This window comes from Danio rerio, chromosome 5 (genome assembly GCF_052040795.2).
Source record: "Danio rerio strain M-AB ecotype USA chromosome 5, GRCz13ab, whole genome shotgun sequence".
In the NCBI taxonomy this organism is placed as follows: Eukaryota; Metazoa; Chordata; class Actinopteri; order Cypriniformes; family Danionidae; genus Danio; species Danio rerio.
This window is the reverse complement of record NC_141025.1, coordinates 57,640,535-57,656,783: the sequence shown is the minus strand read 5'-3', so window position 1 is coordinate 57,656,783 and position 16,249 is coordinate 57,640,535. Positions and strand designations below refer to the sequence as shown.

The 16,249-nt window shown below is 39.5% G+C and overlaps 1 protein-coding gene across 2 annotated transcripts in view; it reads left to right on the top strand.

Annotated features, from left to right (window-relative positions):
* The window catches only part of mamdc2a (MAM domain containing 2a), a 61,031-nt gene that overhangs the window by 6,915 nt on the left and 37,867 nt on the right, over positions 1-16,249 (top strand). For both annotated transcript variants that reach the window (XR_015490274.1, NM_001130397.1), the window contains exons 3-4: positions 15,000-15,250; positions 15,770-15,854. Coding sequence is in view for 1 of the 2 variants with exons in the window: in NM_001130397.1 (NP_001123869.1) it covers positions 15,000-15,250; positions 15,770-15,854 (336 nt within the window). In the remaining variant the exon portion in view is untranslated. The remainder of the gene's footprint in view (positions 1-14,999; positions 15,251-15,769; positions 15,855-16,249) is intronic.

The following is a 16,249-nucleotide window of genomic DNA, read 5'->3' as shown; positions in this document are numbered from 1 at the left end:
ATAAAGTTGACTGTTGGGATTTACAGTGTAAGGATTGCCAGACATGAATGATTTACCTTTATGATGCACATTAGACCAAAAAACTCTGATGTTTCACAGACCAATCTTTTATAACTCTCTTTAATCTGCCTTTTCACAAGAGACGATGCAGGACAGATTTTATATTTCTTGTCTTTTGAGTTGACCTTCATTTTACATACAGCAAATTTATCACATTATGTAATGTTCTAAAAATAAGCTTTGTTATCATTGCTTAACTTTCTTGTTTCTGTCTTTTGCCAAACGTTATAATGGCTGGTGAACAACTTGATGAGCACAGCTGTTGTAGGGGAAAAAACAGAGGAGATGACTGTATGAATGACTGTAACCGAAGTATGATGAAAGCAGAGTCATCCAGTTAACATGTGCTGACCAGTTGTCTGGTTGACAACCTTCTCAACCTTGAGCTTGTGAAGTGATTTTTTCCCCACGGGTCAATAAAACAAGACTGGGCATAGTGTGTGTCTCTGTTTGGTTTCCTGGACAACACTGACTTTGTAGTGGAAACACAGCAGACACAGACATCTTATTTTGAGAAAAATGGAGACACTTTACTAAATACCTAATGATCTATTATCTTACTATTTATCAATGTGCCCAGCCGTGGCTTTATACAGTATAGTCTGTATTTGAAGTGGATAAAAAAATAATTTTTGAACTGTCATTACAACAATGGGTGTTGTTCAGTAGTATATACATTCATACATACATACATGCATACATATATATATATATATATATATATATATATATATATATATATATATATATATATATATATATATATATATATATATATACGAATGGGCGTATTGTTACACCCTTAATATATATATATATATATATATATATATATATACATATATATATATATATATATATATATATATATATATATATATATATATATATATATATATATATATTCTTATTGAACCGTTTAGGACTTTCAGTTCGGTACGAATTACAAACCAAATGATTCAGACTAATATCTCATGAAAAACTGAAAAACTCATGAAAAGACCATTACTGCTATTATGCAAATAATAAGTTATATGTCAATATCATCTGTGCAATATCAAACAGCACCCATGATATATATATATATATATATATATATATATATATATATATATATATATATATATATATATATATATAGTACTGTTGATGCTTTTTTACCGAGAATAGTTGTTTAAACCCGGTCTAAACTCCGGCGCAGAGTTGCGCCTCGCTTACACACTGCTTTATACGCACAAAAGAGCAATAGGCAAATATCTTCACATATGAAAAAAATTAAAAATTAAGTATATATATTGGATATAATAATAATAGATATAGGATATAAATGTAAAGGATTAAAATATTAATCTACATAAATATGAAAAATCACTGCTTTTATGCCTTCTTCATCTCGGGAGGCTTTTTCAGTTCATTCATAACAATTTGCTTTTGTATAATGTTATTATTATTATCAGTATTATTTATTATATTCATATTTATATTTGTTTTATTAAAAACAAGGTTAGATTTGCCCACCTGTCAGGTTTTAGACCATATGGGCCCCAGCATGTGTTTGAGATATAACTCAGGTTTTTGAGCACACTTAATTATTATTGTTCATTTATTCGTTTGCTGGAAATTAGAACTGAATTTAGAAATAATTTTAAAACGAATATTTGCGCTTAGACCATTACTGCTATTATGCAAATAATAAGTTATATGTCAATATCATCTGTGCAATATCAAACAGCAAAACAGAAATTAGAACTGAATTTAGAAATAATTTTAAAACGAATATTTGCGCTTAACAAACACAATTAATTATTTATAGACTAATTGATATCTGTGCATAAAGGTTTCCCTATCCAAGAGCGAAACTGAAAGTAGATCCATTATCTCTCATTCTCATGCAGTAGATGCTCTGTTTAACAGTTTTCTGTTAAAAAAAAAAAAAACTGTTAACTGTTAACTGTTTGCTAGTGAAATGCTCAGTTTTTCCACTTAGACTTACTTTACATCCTGTAAATAGCAAATGCGCTTATGGTGTGACGCAGCTGGCTCTTAAAGGGAATGGGAGATGAGACTCTAATTGGTTTATTCTCAAAACACACCGATAACTCATTAAGATAATAAACTCAACCCTTTTAGACCATGCGCCACAGCGCAAAGCGGATTTTCCCGTCCTCAAATTAGCAAAAATGCATTCTGACACGCCCTGAAAGCGTTTGCGCCCTGCATTTTGCGCTCTGCGCATGGACCGTCAAAATAGTGCCCCAGCTTATTTTCAAACTACAGGTGATCAAAACATTCTAAAATTGGTGAGTGACAGTCGATCTCTCTCTTTTTTTATGTTGCAGTGCTGATTATACCACAGTAATTGTAATGTTTTGTGTGTGAGATGGGACTTATATTTCAGGAATATGTATGTATTTTGTGTTTGCTACTTTTTGTATAACCCTGAGTTATTTTTTGGTGTTTGTTTGTTTCTAATGAGCCTCCTGTTTTCGTTACTGCAGACTTGTTGAGTAAACAGAAAGAAAGAAGAAATGCCCACATGTGTTTAGCGTTTTTCCTTATCGCAAACACAACAGTAATATGGTAGTGTTTGTGCTGGTTTAGCTTTTTCAGGGGAAAATGATCTTCCAATTGCAACAGAGAAATTCTGGGAAATGTCTTTAAACTGATGACATTTCATGCTGTTGTACCTTATAATCTGAAAATATTATAAAAACACCTGTTTTGTCATCATTTTAAATATTACTCTACAGAAACATTCAAATAGCTCTAAAGTGATGCTTAAAGAAGGTTTTTCCTCATACAAAAGGATTTTTAGACCCTTTGTGTGTGATTTTCTTTTTAAATACACGATTTTGTTATCAAACAGTATGTTATCAAACTCGTAGCAGTGCGATATGGCTGTATATCATTACTGGTGGGACACTAAGGCATGAGGCCACATGCACACCTCCCAATCAAGCATTTTTTTTAACTGTATGCAGCCAAATACAACAAAACATTTCAATAGGAGCTGAGTAAGAGACATAAATTATGTGAAAAAACTAAACTTGCAGATCTGCTAATATTGTTAACCAAGGAATTTCAGACAGCTGTAAAAATCATTTTGGCATTGAGATGTATAGCAGAGATTCATCTCTTGAGAGTTCATCACAATATTTAAGTTTGTAAGTGGGCTTTGTTAGCTAACAAAAGTATTGTTAGACAATGACAGTTGCAAGTTTCATTATGGCCACTTCGTTTTTCCAACATTTTCATGCTGAAGAAGTAATTTAGTGCAGAAGAATGCCTTCTACTCATTATTACTTGAAAGGTTTTTGCCCTTCGGCTGAAAATGACAAATAGTCACACAATGTCACATTGTGTCAGTATTTTATTTTCTAAGTCGTATTGTATTAAAAATAGCAGCAGGCATCATCAGCAGCTCACAGAATAGAACCATTGAACAGCAAGCACTTCAATTAATTTATTGCAGCCTCATTCATAGTCCAAAATGCCTATTAAGCTACATACATTTTCATTACATCCATCCGTTATCAATGTTCAGAGTTTAAAAATGAATTGGGATTTGATTTTGTCCATTGGGAATTAATTAGATCATTGCATGGTTTTTGTTAGATAACTGCCGCAATCTAGTGTGTGAAAGGCTTTTGGAGTATTTTTTTTTTTTTTGCTTGCTTAGTTTGTTTCATGGTGGAAGGGATGTTGGTTTTGTTCAGCTTGATTTCTTGGTGACTTTACCACAAGCATCTTAATAAATTTGTAATATTTGTTTTTAGATTGATTTATAGGTTTTGACTTAATCATACTGAACAGTTAGAGTAGACAGGAAGCAAAATGGGTGTGGGGACCAGAAAGACCCATGAGTTCAAATTTAGGCTGCTATGTGTCTTAGCCAGGAGGAGTTGTCCTCCATGGCATACATTGCATTCCAATTGGGATGAAGGCCCACAATGACTATAAAGATAACAATAAAAATAGAGCTCTAACAATTGTCTAAAACTACAGACCACAGCTATAAAGATACAGAGAAGCAGTATCATTGGGATCACTTTCAGATATTCATTCATTTATTTTCTTTTCGGATTAGTCCCTATATTAATCCGGGGTCATTACAGTGGAATGAACTGCCAACTTATCCAGCATATGTTTTATGCAGCAGATGCCCTTCCAGCTGCAACCCATTTCTGGGAAACATTCATACACACTCATTCACATGCATACACTAAGGACAATTTAGCCTACCTAGTTTACCTGAACCAAATTTCTTTGGACTGCGGGGGAAAGCATAGCACCTGGAGGTGAACGCGGGAAGAACATTCAAATTGCCAACTGACCCAGCCTAGGTTCTAACCTTCTTGCTGTGAGGCGACAGCACTACCTACTGTGTCACCGCGATGCCCACTTTCAGATAATAAGTGATAAAACACAGACAGATAGTCAGAATCCACTGAAATATAAAGAGCATGCACAATTTAAAGCTACAGATGACATTTTAAAGTGATAATGATAAAAATACATGTAATAATTATGCAAGCCAGGCTAGCCAATATAGAATTATCAAAATAAAAGTACACTAGGTATCTAGTGCTAATTTCAGTGTCTTGGTAAAAAATAGAAAATAGTTTTTATTCCACTACACTGATAATGATCGCAAAATTTCTTTGATTAGATTGAACTTTTTAAATAAAGATTCACTTGTCAGATGCGCTTTTAGCACACTGGGTTTATTGCTAAATAAAACCATAAGCTAAAAATAAACTGATTTTCATTGTTCATCAATGTAGACGCAAATATATTTGTCCTTATATTAACCCTAAATTATTCACCCCCCGTTCATTTTTCCCCCAATTTCTGTTTAACAGAGAGAAGATTTTTTTTCAACATATTTCTAAAAAAATTGTTTTAATAACTAATTTCTAATGACTGATTTATTTTATCTTTGCCATGATGACAGTAAATAATATTTGACTAGACATTAGATATTTTTCAAGCAGGTTAGGGTAATCAGGCAAGTTATTTTATAATGATGGTTTGTTCTGTTGATTGTCGAGAAAAAATAAAATAGCTATATATATATATATATATATATATATATATATATATATATATATATATATATATATATATATATATATATATATATATATATAATAATATATAATAGATAATATATAATAATTTTGACCTTAGAATGGTTTTTAAAAATAAAAAAACTGCTTTTATTCTAGCCAAAATAAAACAAATAAGACTTTCTCCAGAAGAAAAAAAGATTATCAGACATAATGTGAAAATTTCCTTGCTTTGTAAAACATAATTTGGGAAATACTCAAAAGGGAAAAAAAAATCAAAGAGGGGCTTTTTATTCTGACTTTAACTGTATAATATTGTTATGGTGCTTGGTGTTAACAGTCTCTAAAGGGTGATTCAAGTTACAGTAAACAATCATGTCTGTCATACTCTCCAGATCAAAGTGCAGTCCACTTTAAAGAGTCCAGGCAAGCAATTTTGTGTACAATAGACGTCTAAAAATAAACATCTTGGCTAGAACCAGGTTAAATTTGGGCTGTCATTGAAAATCTAATAGATGTTTAGAAATAGTCCAAAAACAGAATAGTCATCAAATAGAAACAAACTATACAGACTCCACATGTCATTTCTATTAGATGATTACACTGCAAAAAATGATTTTATTAATTATTGAGGTTAGCAAAATAATTGTGTTTTTTGTTTTGAAATCAAATCATTTTTCTTAACCAATTGACAAATTGTTTAGCATGTTTTAAGGAAAAATAGCAGGATAGCGCTTCTTCTTATACTTAAGTCTCCACATCAAAGTGCCTAAAAGCAAAGAAGGCACCAGAATTGACAGCTCAGTCCAGTCACCAGAAATGAACATTATTGAGCATGTCTAGGGTAAGATGAAGGAGGAAGCATTGAAGATGAATGGAGCAAGAACACTTCTTTGCCATTCCAGATGACTTTATTAACACGGTATTTGAGTCATTGCAGAGATGTATGGATGTAGTCCTCCACGCTCATGGGAGTCATCCACAGTATTTATTCTTTTTCCACTGCACTGCATCATGACTTTCCATACTATACATTATTTCTGTTAAGTGACAAGACTTTTGTCTAAGCAAATTTAGACCTTACTGTCCTAATTAAATAATTAAAAATCAATATGATCATAGTTTATAGTGTAATCCAGAGGGCTTTGCCTTTCATGCCTTACCTCTGACACCAAATGATCAACTAGAGTTCAAGTTATTATTTGTTGTTCCTAAAACTGGGATAGGCTACATAACTGTGTCAGTTTGTGTAGGTAGATTTCAACTGACAGCCCAAGTTTAGGTCATATGACATGATGTGTCAAGAGTGGGAGATTTTAAGCATAAGGAGGACTTCAAAATTGCAATGTGTAAAAAAGATTTTGGGAAAAAGATAGTTCTATATGGTTCCTTGCCATTTTTTTTTTTTTTTTTGTGCGATAAAGGTTTGAAAAAAGATCCACTGTATTTGCTGCTGTGTTTGTTTTTGTAATCAGGCTTACATAAAAACTATCAAGATTTGCATTTATGGGCATTTACACATTTGTTATTGGCTTTGAAATGCAAAATGTTGTAAGATATCTGTATTGAACAGAAAAGCTTATTGGTGCATCCAATAACATTCTTAGACAACCTTTTGTTGACATTGTTTAAGCTATAAATGGTTCCAAGAAGGAAAAAAAGTATTTTATTTTATAGTGGAAAAAGCTTCTTCATACTATTAAAATGTTCTTCACACAAATGAAAATGTGCTTCGTTTAAGAACTCTTAATTAATAGTTTGTTTGGAAAACCAAAATAATTTCTTCTGCGGGATCACTGTAAAAGCACACTGCTGGAAACTAAATCTTTTGTTGCTGGTCAGTGGTCAGTGACATCAGCTCTCACCCTCTCGACTTACATTGTGATTATATGTTTCCTTAGTTTGAAATGCTCAGCTGAATTTTCTCCTTGCAACTGTTCTAATGCAGTCATGAGAGGTGTTGTAAGCAGTTTTTATTGTGGTTTATTGCGAATAAAATGGAGACTAAATTCAGTAGACCATACAAAAGACATGACTTCATCATTTTAAGCACAGGCCTCCTGTGCTTCTCATGACTGCAAAAGTGGGAGATTAATGACTGCTACTTTGCTCATAGACTAAATGTAATTTAGATCCCAAAAAAGCGCAGAGTGTAGACACAATTAGAGTGTTTTTGAAAGAGAGAAGAAAAAATGCATAGTTTTCATCTGGCACCTGGAATGAATCATCATGCAAACATCTGGAGCTATCTGAGATCACTGACTTATGCTGCAGAAAACGCACTCTACATCATATTGAGCTTTGATACAAATTAAACAAGAGGAAATTAGATACTTTCACAACATATATGATTACTTTATGCCTGACAGCCAATATTTCATCTTTAATAAACCATTTAAATGTAAAAGTAACTGATTTCAGTGCTCGAAAACTTTCATTCTGTTGAAGTCAGAGGATTAAATGCACTGTTAAATCAGCCATTCATTCTCTCGTGGGAACCTGTGAGTCTGCGACTGTAGGCAATTAATTTTCGGAGAACCTGATACAGAATACAGCTGGTATTTTTTTTCCTTTCTTAATGGGAAAACCATACATCAATTCAGTTTACTGTACCTGCACGTGTTTTAAAAATGCATTAATATTCTTGAAGTTTGTAATGTAGCTGAGAATTGATTTTGAACTATTTAAAATAAGTTGTAAGGCAGAAGCCCTTGATGGTTGAAAAATCAGCAAAAAAAAAAAAAAAACATGTTGACATTTGCAAAATAAAAAAGTAATTTAAGCAAAAACAAGCAAATACTTCAATGCTATCACTCGATTGAATGGTCATTATAAGTGTTTATCAGCTGATAGATATGTGCCTTCTCACATGCTTCAGAGGCTACCTTGTAGATCTTTTTAACACAGTAATATGCAATGGCATCTGTTTTACCCTATCAATTTTAGAAACTTTTACCCGCTTCAAATGTTATCTCTGGATTGAATGGCCATTATCAGTAGTGATCAGCTGATAGATATGGGTTAGTAGGGGCCTTCTGCACATACTGGTAAGCTCAGTAGGCTGTTGTCATGTATCCGCATGATTAATCAGCTATAGATCGTGTATGGCTGTAGCTGGAAGTTAACGAGAAATATTTAAATTATTTATTAAATTTCCCATTAATGTGTTTTATTAACGTCTACCCCTACCCCAACCCTAAACTTAACCGTCACAGTAATGTAAAAACAGCTAAAAAGGGGGCACCTTCTTAGCCTGCTGGTATACTAATTGAGAAGACTCCATATCTATCAGCTGATAACCACTGATAACTCCCATTCAATCCAAAGATAACATTCAAAGTGGGTGATAGTTGCTAAAATTGAGATGGTAAAACAGATGCCATTGCATATAACTGAGTTTAAAAGATCTACAAGATAGCCTCTTAAGCATGTAAGAAGATGCTGAGAAAATGAGGTTTACAAAAATAGAATCTTTAAACTACTAATTCAGATATTGTGAGAAAAGTGCAATAAAAGATGAGGCATTTGGATATAAACATATTTTATGCAGCATTATTTGAAAAATACTGGGAAAACATATTTCATAAGGTTTACAGGTGTAGGTGCAAAGCTATTAAAGCTTGCACATGAAGCTTTCTAAAATATTAGTCATTGTGCTCTGTGGGCTCTCTCTTAAGCTCTCTCAATTGAAAATGGCCTTTAAGTAAAGGTTTTCTGTTAGTGAGATTTTGTCATAGGTTTTTGACATTGAAAGTGACAGAGAAGAATGTGTCTGAGACAGGATAATCTTGAGGAGGACCCTGATTATGAGGCATCCTCCTCAGACGTGAATGACACTCCTAGTGTTGACCCTCCTGTTGTCTCTCAACGGCAAGCAGACACATTACCATCCAAAAATGAAAAACGTCCAGGTTACGCGGGGAACCCACGTTCCCTGAATTGGAAACGGAGACGTGTGTCTGTATAAACAGACTTTAGGAGTGCTTTAAACGACCAATTATTCTGAAGGTATAAAAACAGGCCAATGAAATGCCAATTTAATTGGCGGAGCTTAGCTCCACAGCTGAAACTGATGAGCCAATTAGGGCTATTTCAGTTGGCTGTGTGAGTTAGCTCGTCAGAATTTTGCCTGCTGAAGAGCCGATCGCTCAGCTCCCAGCTGGAGACTCAGGTGCTGTGGCAGTGGAGAAACACTTGTCCGTTTCCTATTCAGGGAACATGGGATACGCACGTAACCTGGACGTTCCCCTTCATATGGGAACTTCTACGTGTGTCTGTATAAACAGACACGTCACGCTCCTGATGTGTAGTTTGCCAAGCCAAAGCCTGAGCGCACTGACATCACCAAGAGCGCAAACTTCCAACATCCAATAGGCCCAACATATTACCATTACATGGTAATAAATGTTTAAAGTTTTAATCGGGAGTCATAAGTGTGCTTTTACCTAGCTAATATAGACTAAGGATTTTTAGAAATACGACAGTACGTTGGGAAAGCGTCAGTCCCCGCTGGGGGAGGACGTGGCGGAGACCACCTGCTGCCCAGAAGGGGAGACCTGATGGTAAGGAGGCATATGGATCAGCCCTAATGAGGGGGAGTGCTACATATGATAAGCTGGTTAGCGGTTAGGGAAGACACCGGACCGCCTGATAAGGGGGAACACACCATGGTAATAATGCATATGGCATCACCAAATGGGGATGCACACAGCTGGCACTAATCCTCAATATGCATGTAGACCAAAGGGAAACACCTGAGAAAGGAAACTTACTAGCAGAGTAGAAAAAAGGCCACACAACGCCAGGTTAGGGAGCATGGCGCAGCAAGCGTTTGTGACACAGAGCTTAATTCCCCCCCTCATTGATTGGGGTTACCCAATCAATCGAGGAAACTGGCTCCACTCAAAGATTATAGGACCACGTGAATGTGTTAGGTGTCGCTCAAACCGCAGCTCTGCAGATATCCATGAGAAAGGCACCGTGTGATAACGCCCATGAGGAAGCAACACTTTTAGTAGAGTGCGCTCTCACGTTAGGAGGGCGCGGTTCACCCTGTCATTAATAAGCGAGGGCAATGGCATCAACTAACCAGTGGGCCAACCTCTGTTTTGATACGGCACTTCCCTTCTGCCGACCACCATAACAGATAAAAAGCTGTTCACATGATCTTACATTTTGCGTTTGTTCCACTTAAAGGCGCAAAGCGCGAACGGGACAAAGCAGTGAGTGGGTTGAGCCTACCTCCTCCGAAGGCAGCGCTTGCAGGTTCACCACCTGATCTCTAAATGGGGTGGTAGGAACCTTGGAGACATAGCCAGGCAGGGGTCTCAGGACAACGTGAGAGTAACTGGGCCCGAATTCAAGGCACGATTCGCTGACCGAAAATGCCTCCATATCTCCAACTCTCTTGAATGACGGCAATGCGATCAGCAGAGCTGTCTTTAATAATAGAATTTTAAGAGATATTGACTCCGGTGGCTTGAACGGATCTCTCTGCAGACCCGCTAGGACTAGAGAGAGATCCCAAGAGGGCATGAGAGGGGGGCGGGACAGATTTAACCGCCGCGCACCTCTGAGTAATCGGATGATTAGATTGTGCTTTCCGAGCCTGTTGCCATCTACCGCGTCATAATGGGGTGACAGCCTACGCTCCAGCTTATCTTGAAGGAAGGATAACACAATGCTAATCTGGCAAGTTCAGTGGTCTTCTCGGCGAGAAGCGCACCATTCAGAGAATAGACTCCACTTCAGGGCATAGGTATGCCTCGTAGAGGGTGCTCCAGCCTGAGTGATGGTGTTAACTACCGCGGGTGGTAAGGTCCTCCCTTAGGGGAATGTGCAAAGGAGGGGCCACTGCGAGAAGTGTGAGCTCCAAAACCCATGTCCGGTTGGGCCAGAGGGGCGCAACAAACAAGACCTGCTTCTCGCCCTCCCTGACTTTGCACAGTTTGCACAGTTTGTGCGATTAGGCTCACTGGGGGAAACAAATATTTGCGCATGCCCGATGGCCAGCTGTGACCAATGCATCCGTGCAGCTGGCAATGTGCGTTCTTGGTGGAAGATAGATAGATCAGGGCTTCCCCGAAGCGCGCCCATATCAGCTGGACCAAATTGGGGTGGAGTCTCCACTCTCGCCGGGACACTAGCCGCCGTGAGAGCGCATCGTCTGCACGATTGAGCTTGCCCGGAATGTGGATGGCACGCAGTGATTTCAGCCGCGTGTGAATCCAAAGGAGCAGACGGTGAGCGAGCTTAGACATGCAGCGGGAGCATATACCCCCCATATGGTTGATATAAGCCACCGTCACCATGCTGTCCATCCTGACCAGCACGTGTTTTCGCTCCAGCACTGGTAAAAGGTGGCAGAGAACTAAATACACTGCCAATAGCTCCAGGCAGTTGATATGCCAATGCAAGCGGGGTCCGGACCATGAACCTGTGGCTGCATGCTCGTTGCACACGGCCCCACAGCCCGTGCTGGAGGCATCTGTCATTACGACAACATGCCTGGATTCTAGCCCTAGGGGCACTCCGGCCCGTAGAAAAACCTGATCCGTCCATAGTGCGGAGACACAGCGGAGTGATGCGCACCCGGTGTGTGCCCGCGCGCCATGCCCATCTGGGGACTCGATCACAAAGCCAACGCCGAAGTGGTCTCATATGAAGCAAACCGAGCGGCGTGACCGTGGCTGCGGATGCCATATGCCCCAGGAGCCTCTGAAAACATTTCAGTGGGACCACTACCTTCCTGTGGAGCTCGTTTACACAGGAAAGCATCAGCCTGACATGCTCCTCAGAGAGGCGCGCAACCATAGCGACCAAAACCAGTTCCAAGCCCGAGATAAGAGATTCTCTGCACAGGGCAAAGTTTGCTCTTCTCTCGGTTGACCTAAAACCCCAACTGGTCGAGGTGCCGAAGCACTTTGTCTCTGTGCATAATTAGCTGATCACGGAACAAGGCTAGAATGAGCCAATCATCGCTAGGGCACCCTCTGCGAGCTTGGTAAAAACCCGCGGAGACAGAGGGAGCCCGAAGGTGAGGACTTTGTATTGCCATGCTCTTCCTTCGAACGCGAACCGGAGAAAAGAGCGGTGGCGTGGAAGAATTAAGAGACGTGAAAACATGCACCCTTCAGGTCTATGGCTGCAAACCAATCCTGTTGACCATTGCTTTGAATCAAGCATTTCTGCGTGAGGATTCTGAAAGGAATTTTGTTTAAATGACAGTTCAGTCTGCGCAGATTTAGTATTGGCCTTAACCCCCCACTCTTTTTGGACCTGATGAAATGCGGGCTGTAAAACCCAGACCTCATCTCGGCTGGAGGGACCTGCTCGATTGCATCCTTCACCAGGAGGACAGCAATCTCCTCTCGCAAGAAAGACAGGGGCGCTCTCGGCGATCACCCTCGTGAAAAGGACACCCGTAAACTTGGGAGGGCAAATAGCGAACTGAATCGTATAGCCGAGTCTGACCGTCTGTATGAGCCACCGCAACACGCTGAGCAGCACTTACCAAGCCAACAGAACGCGCGCTAATGGCACCATCTGAGGGATCGCATCACGAGGGGCAGCTCGGGATGGGAGTGCGTCCCGAGGAAAAGCTGAAAATAAGAAAATTTCTCTCACCTGAGGCGAGGGGTCCCGGCGCTGCGAGCTGAAAGGCTGAGCGTCCCAGACTGGCTGTGCTCGGGTTTGCGCATCCAGAGAGAGAGGAAACTGCTCTTTTGGAAATTTGGGTGCCGTTGGCCCAGAGGCCGGCAGCGATTAGTTTAGAGTCGTAGTGGACTGATGTAATAATCCTTGGCCCCCCTCCGAGGAAAGAGCAGGTCCTCTCTTCTCTGAATGGCCCATCCTGGAAACGCTTCGTTGTCCGTTTACCGGACTTAACGGCACCCTGGCCCGGTGGCATCGCAGTCCCGTGGGAAGCGGGCAGCGGAAGCAGAGTGGTTGTTGAAGCCGCGGGTGGATGCCCTTGGCGAGGAGCTGCCACAGCGGAAGGGGCAGTGGGAGGAGCAGTTTTCCGAGCCCGCTGATAAATTACTTCACCCATCGCCTTCGACTGCTCTTTCACCACGGAGAATTCCTGGGTGAACCCAACGGTGTTGCCGAACAGGTCAGCCTGGGATATGGGAGCGTTAAGAAAGCGAGCTTTGTCAACGTCACTCATATCAGCCAAGCTCAGCCAAAGGTGGTGTTTCTGGACCACTAATGTGGCCATCGTCTTCCCCAGGGCACAAGCAGCCGATTTGGTAGTTATGAGAGCATAACCGGTTGCCATGCGGAGCTCATGCAGCAAGCCCGGGGGAGAACCTCCCTCCTGCATCTTGGCCAGCTTCTCAGCTTGGTAGCGTTGATAGGTGGCTGTAGCGTGCAGAGCGGAGGCGGCCTGACCTGCAGCAGTGTAGGCTCTGGCCATGAGATACTCAGATAACCGGCATGCCTTGGAAGGGAGTTTGGGCAAATCTCCACGAGATGGGGACGGGGGTCTAGAAGAAGGCTTTGCCTTTTTCTACACCCCCACGTAGCACCTGTCTAAGCGGACCGGCCACGATTCTGGAGGACAAGCCATCCTCAGCCCCACGGCCGAAGCAGTCCGGGTTAACACGGCTAACATGTCTAATTCCTGATCTGTAATTATACTGACAACCCCGGAGGGTGGCAGGGGGTCCGGATCTTCCCCAGAGCTTGTCAACTCACCCTCCAATGCAGTGATGCACGTCACGCCCCCGGTGTCATCTAATGAAAGGGCGGCCAGCCCGGAGGATGTACCAGCACATTGGCGAGGAGCGAGGGGTCCACAGGCTCGAAAGCGATGGATTAGCCCCCACTGTAACCCTCAGGCCTGGCCGAGTGCTAAACACTTGGCAGGGAGCAGCAGGGGTGACTTGCCCTAATAAAAGAGCTCGCCGCGACCTCAGTTGCGCAACAGTCAAGTCATCGCAATACGGGCAAGAACTGTCCGCGAGCACCGGATCAACATGTAAATATTATGAAATACATAACATCTGTGCCAAACATTTCAACTGACAAAAATATTAATAATATAACCGTATAGCCGAATTAAATGTATGCATTGGCATGTTAGAGTCCTAATGAGTATGATTATGTGAAACTCCATATAGATAATGTCCGTATTTCCAGCCATCATGTCTTTAAAGACATTCCATGTTTTCTCATACGTCATGCACTTTGATGAAAAAGTAACAAGGAAGGGCAGACAAGAGCATGACAAACTCGCAGTAATACGGAAGTATGGGATAAGTGGGTCAAGCGGATGCCCTTTCTTTACAATCCAGGCCCCCACATCACTGTGGATAAATGTTTGGTTCCATTTCGTGACTGCTGTCCTTTTGTTTTTTTTAATGTCAATTTGACCTCATACATAGTGTTATTCCTGTCCATGAAAATTTTTAAAATACTTTTCATATGTTACAAATATTGAAAATATGTACCAAAAAAAAAAAAAGTACAACACTAATAAAACAACAAATACATATATACTTTTCTAAATTTAGGTGAAACTGTGAGTTTTAATGCTGATTTGTAAAGATGTCTATAGTAATGCAATAGGTCAACTGTATTAATCTGTATGTATAAGGGGCATGAAGTGGGTGGGTGGGTTGGGACTAGAGAGTGGAGGTGTGTATTTCAGAGTGTTGTTAGGTAGTCAACTACCTGTCAATAAACTTTTGGCAAAGAAAAATCCTATTCTGAAGGTTTTAAATTGCTGGGGTCAAATTAACCCCAGTGGATAAAACATGTTATCAGATTTTAGGGTAACAGGAGTGTTGAAGTGTTTTATATTCAGTTTTTATACTTGTGACATAATTCATGCATGTGTTTTCATCAGTGTTTAAATATTTCTTTCAGGTCGCTTCATCACAGCAGAATCCTTGTCCTTTGGAGAAAAAGAGAAGCATGTGCTAGTAAGTCCGGAGCTGGAGCTCAGAGACTGGAGCTGTGTGCGGCTGGTCTATCAGATCTCAGGCTCAGGATCTCTTCAATTGCACTTGCGATCCGAGGAGGAAAACTTTGACTACATGTTATGGAGTGCAGAGAAACCCTCAGACAGTTGGCTCATCGCAAGTGTGGACCTTCGTAACATTTCTGGAACTTACCAGGTATCATTTCAATGCAAAACAGGGAAACAAGGCCGCTGTGTAAGCTATATAATGTAGTCAGCACTATTTATAGTCTTCTGGAGGATTGTTAGTTTAAAGGGGGTTTAAATGGAGCAGAGTTGAAGAAAAGAGGGCTTTGTAAAGTATGCCTCTCTGTCGATTAGACAAACACTTTTACTCTGCTAATAGTGATGTTTTGTTTCTGGGCATTACTTTTGGAAAGATAGACTAAGTGTAATACATGGCCTTTGTAAACAGATGGATAGTGATTGACTTTGTTTAATAACAAGTGTTATGAATTATGATTGGAAATAAAGGGGATCTATTATGCTAGTTTTGACTGGCAGCGTATGATGTAAACTTTCTGATATTGTATTTATACTAAAATTATACTGTGTGAAACTGTTCCCTATTGAAATGAGTTAGAGGGTTTTTTTAGGCTATAGACAACAGCTGGTGCATTTTTAACTGTTATAACCCTGATTGTTTCACTTTCTTTCTTTTGTTTTTGACATTTAGCTATTGTTTGAGGCTAAACCTAGCAGAGGAATGGGAAATAGTGTTGCTGTTTTTGAAATACATATCATACCTGGATACTGTATAGGTGAGCACTTGACTTTTGCTTATTCCTAAACAGTACAATTTTATGCTTGTATATATTATGGACAACAGCTTTCATAAAGCTTTAAAAATCTAAAAATTGTACATAAACACTATGTTATGCAATAAAAGGGACATCTTTAGCAACCAAAGTGTAAATTATAAACAAATAAAACAAATCTTAGTTTAAAACAAAAATTACATTCTCAGAAATGATGATAAAAAAATAACATAACCGTTGTTATTTCAGAATTATTTTTTTTAATGAAATACTTGAACAAAATAATTAGGTGTTTAAAGACTGAAAATGATGCAGCAGAACTGAATATTCACTGTAATCTTATTTTTCAGAATTTCAAAGCACAATAGGTAACTTTTTAGTTTAGAAACTAATTCATA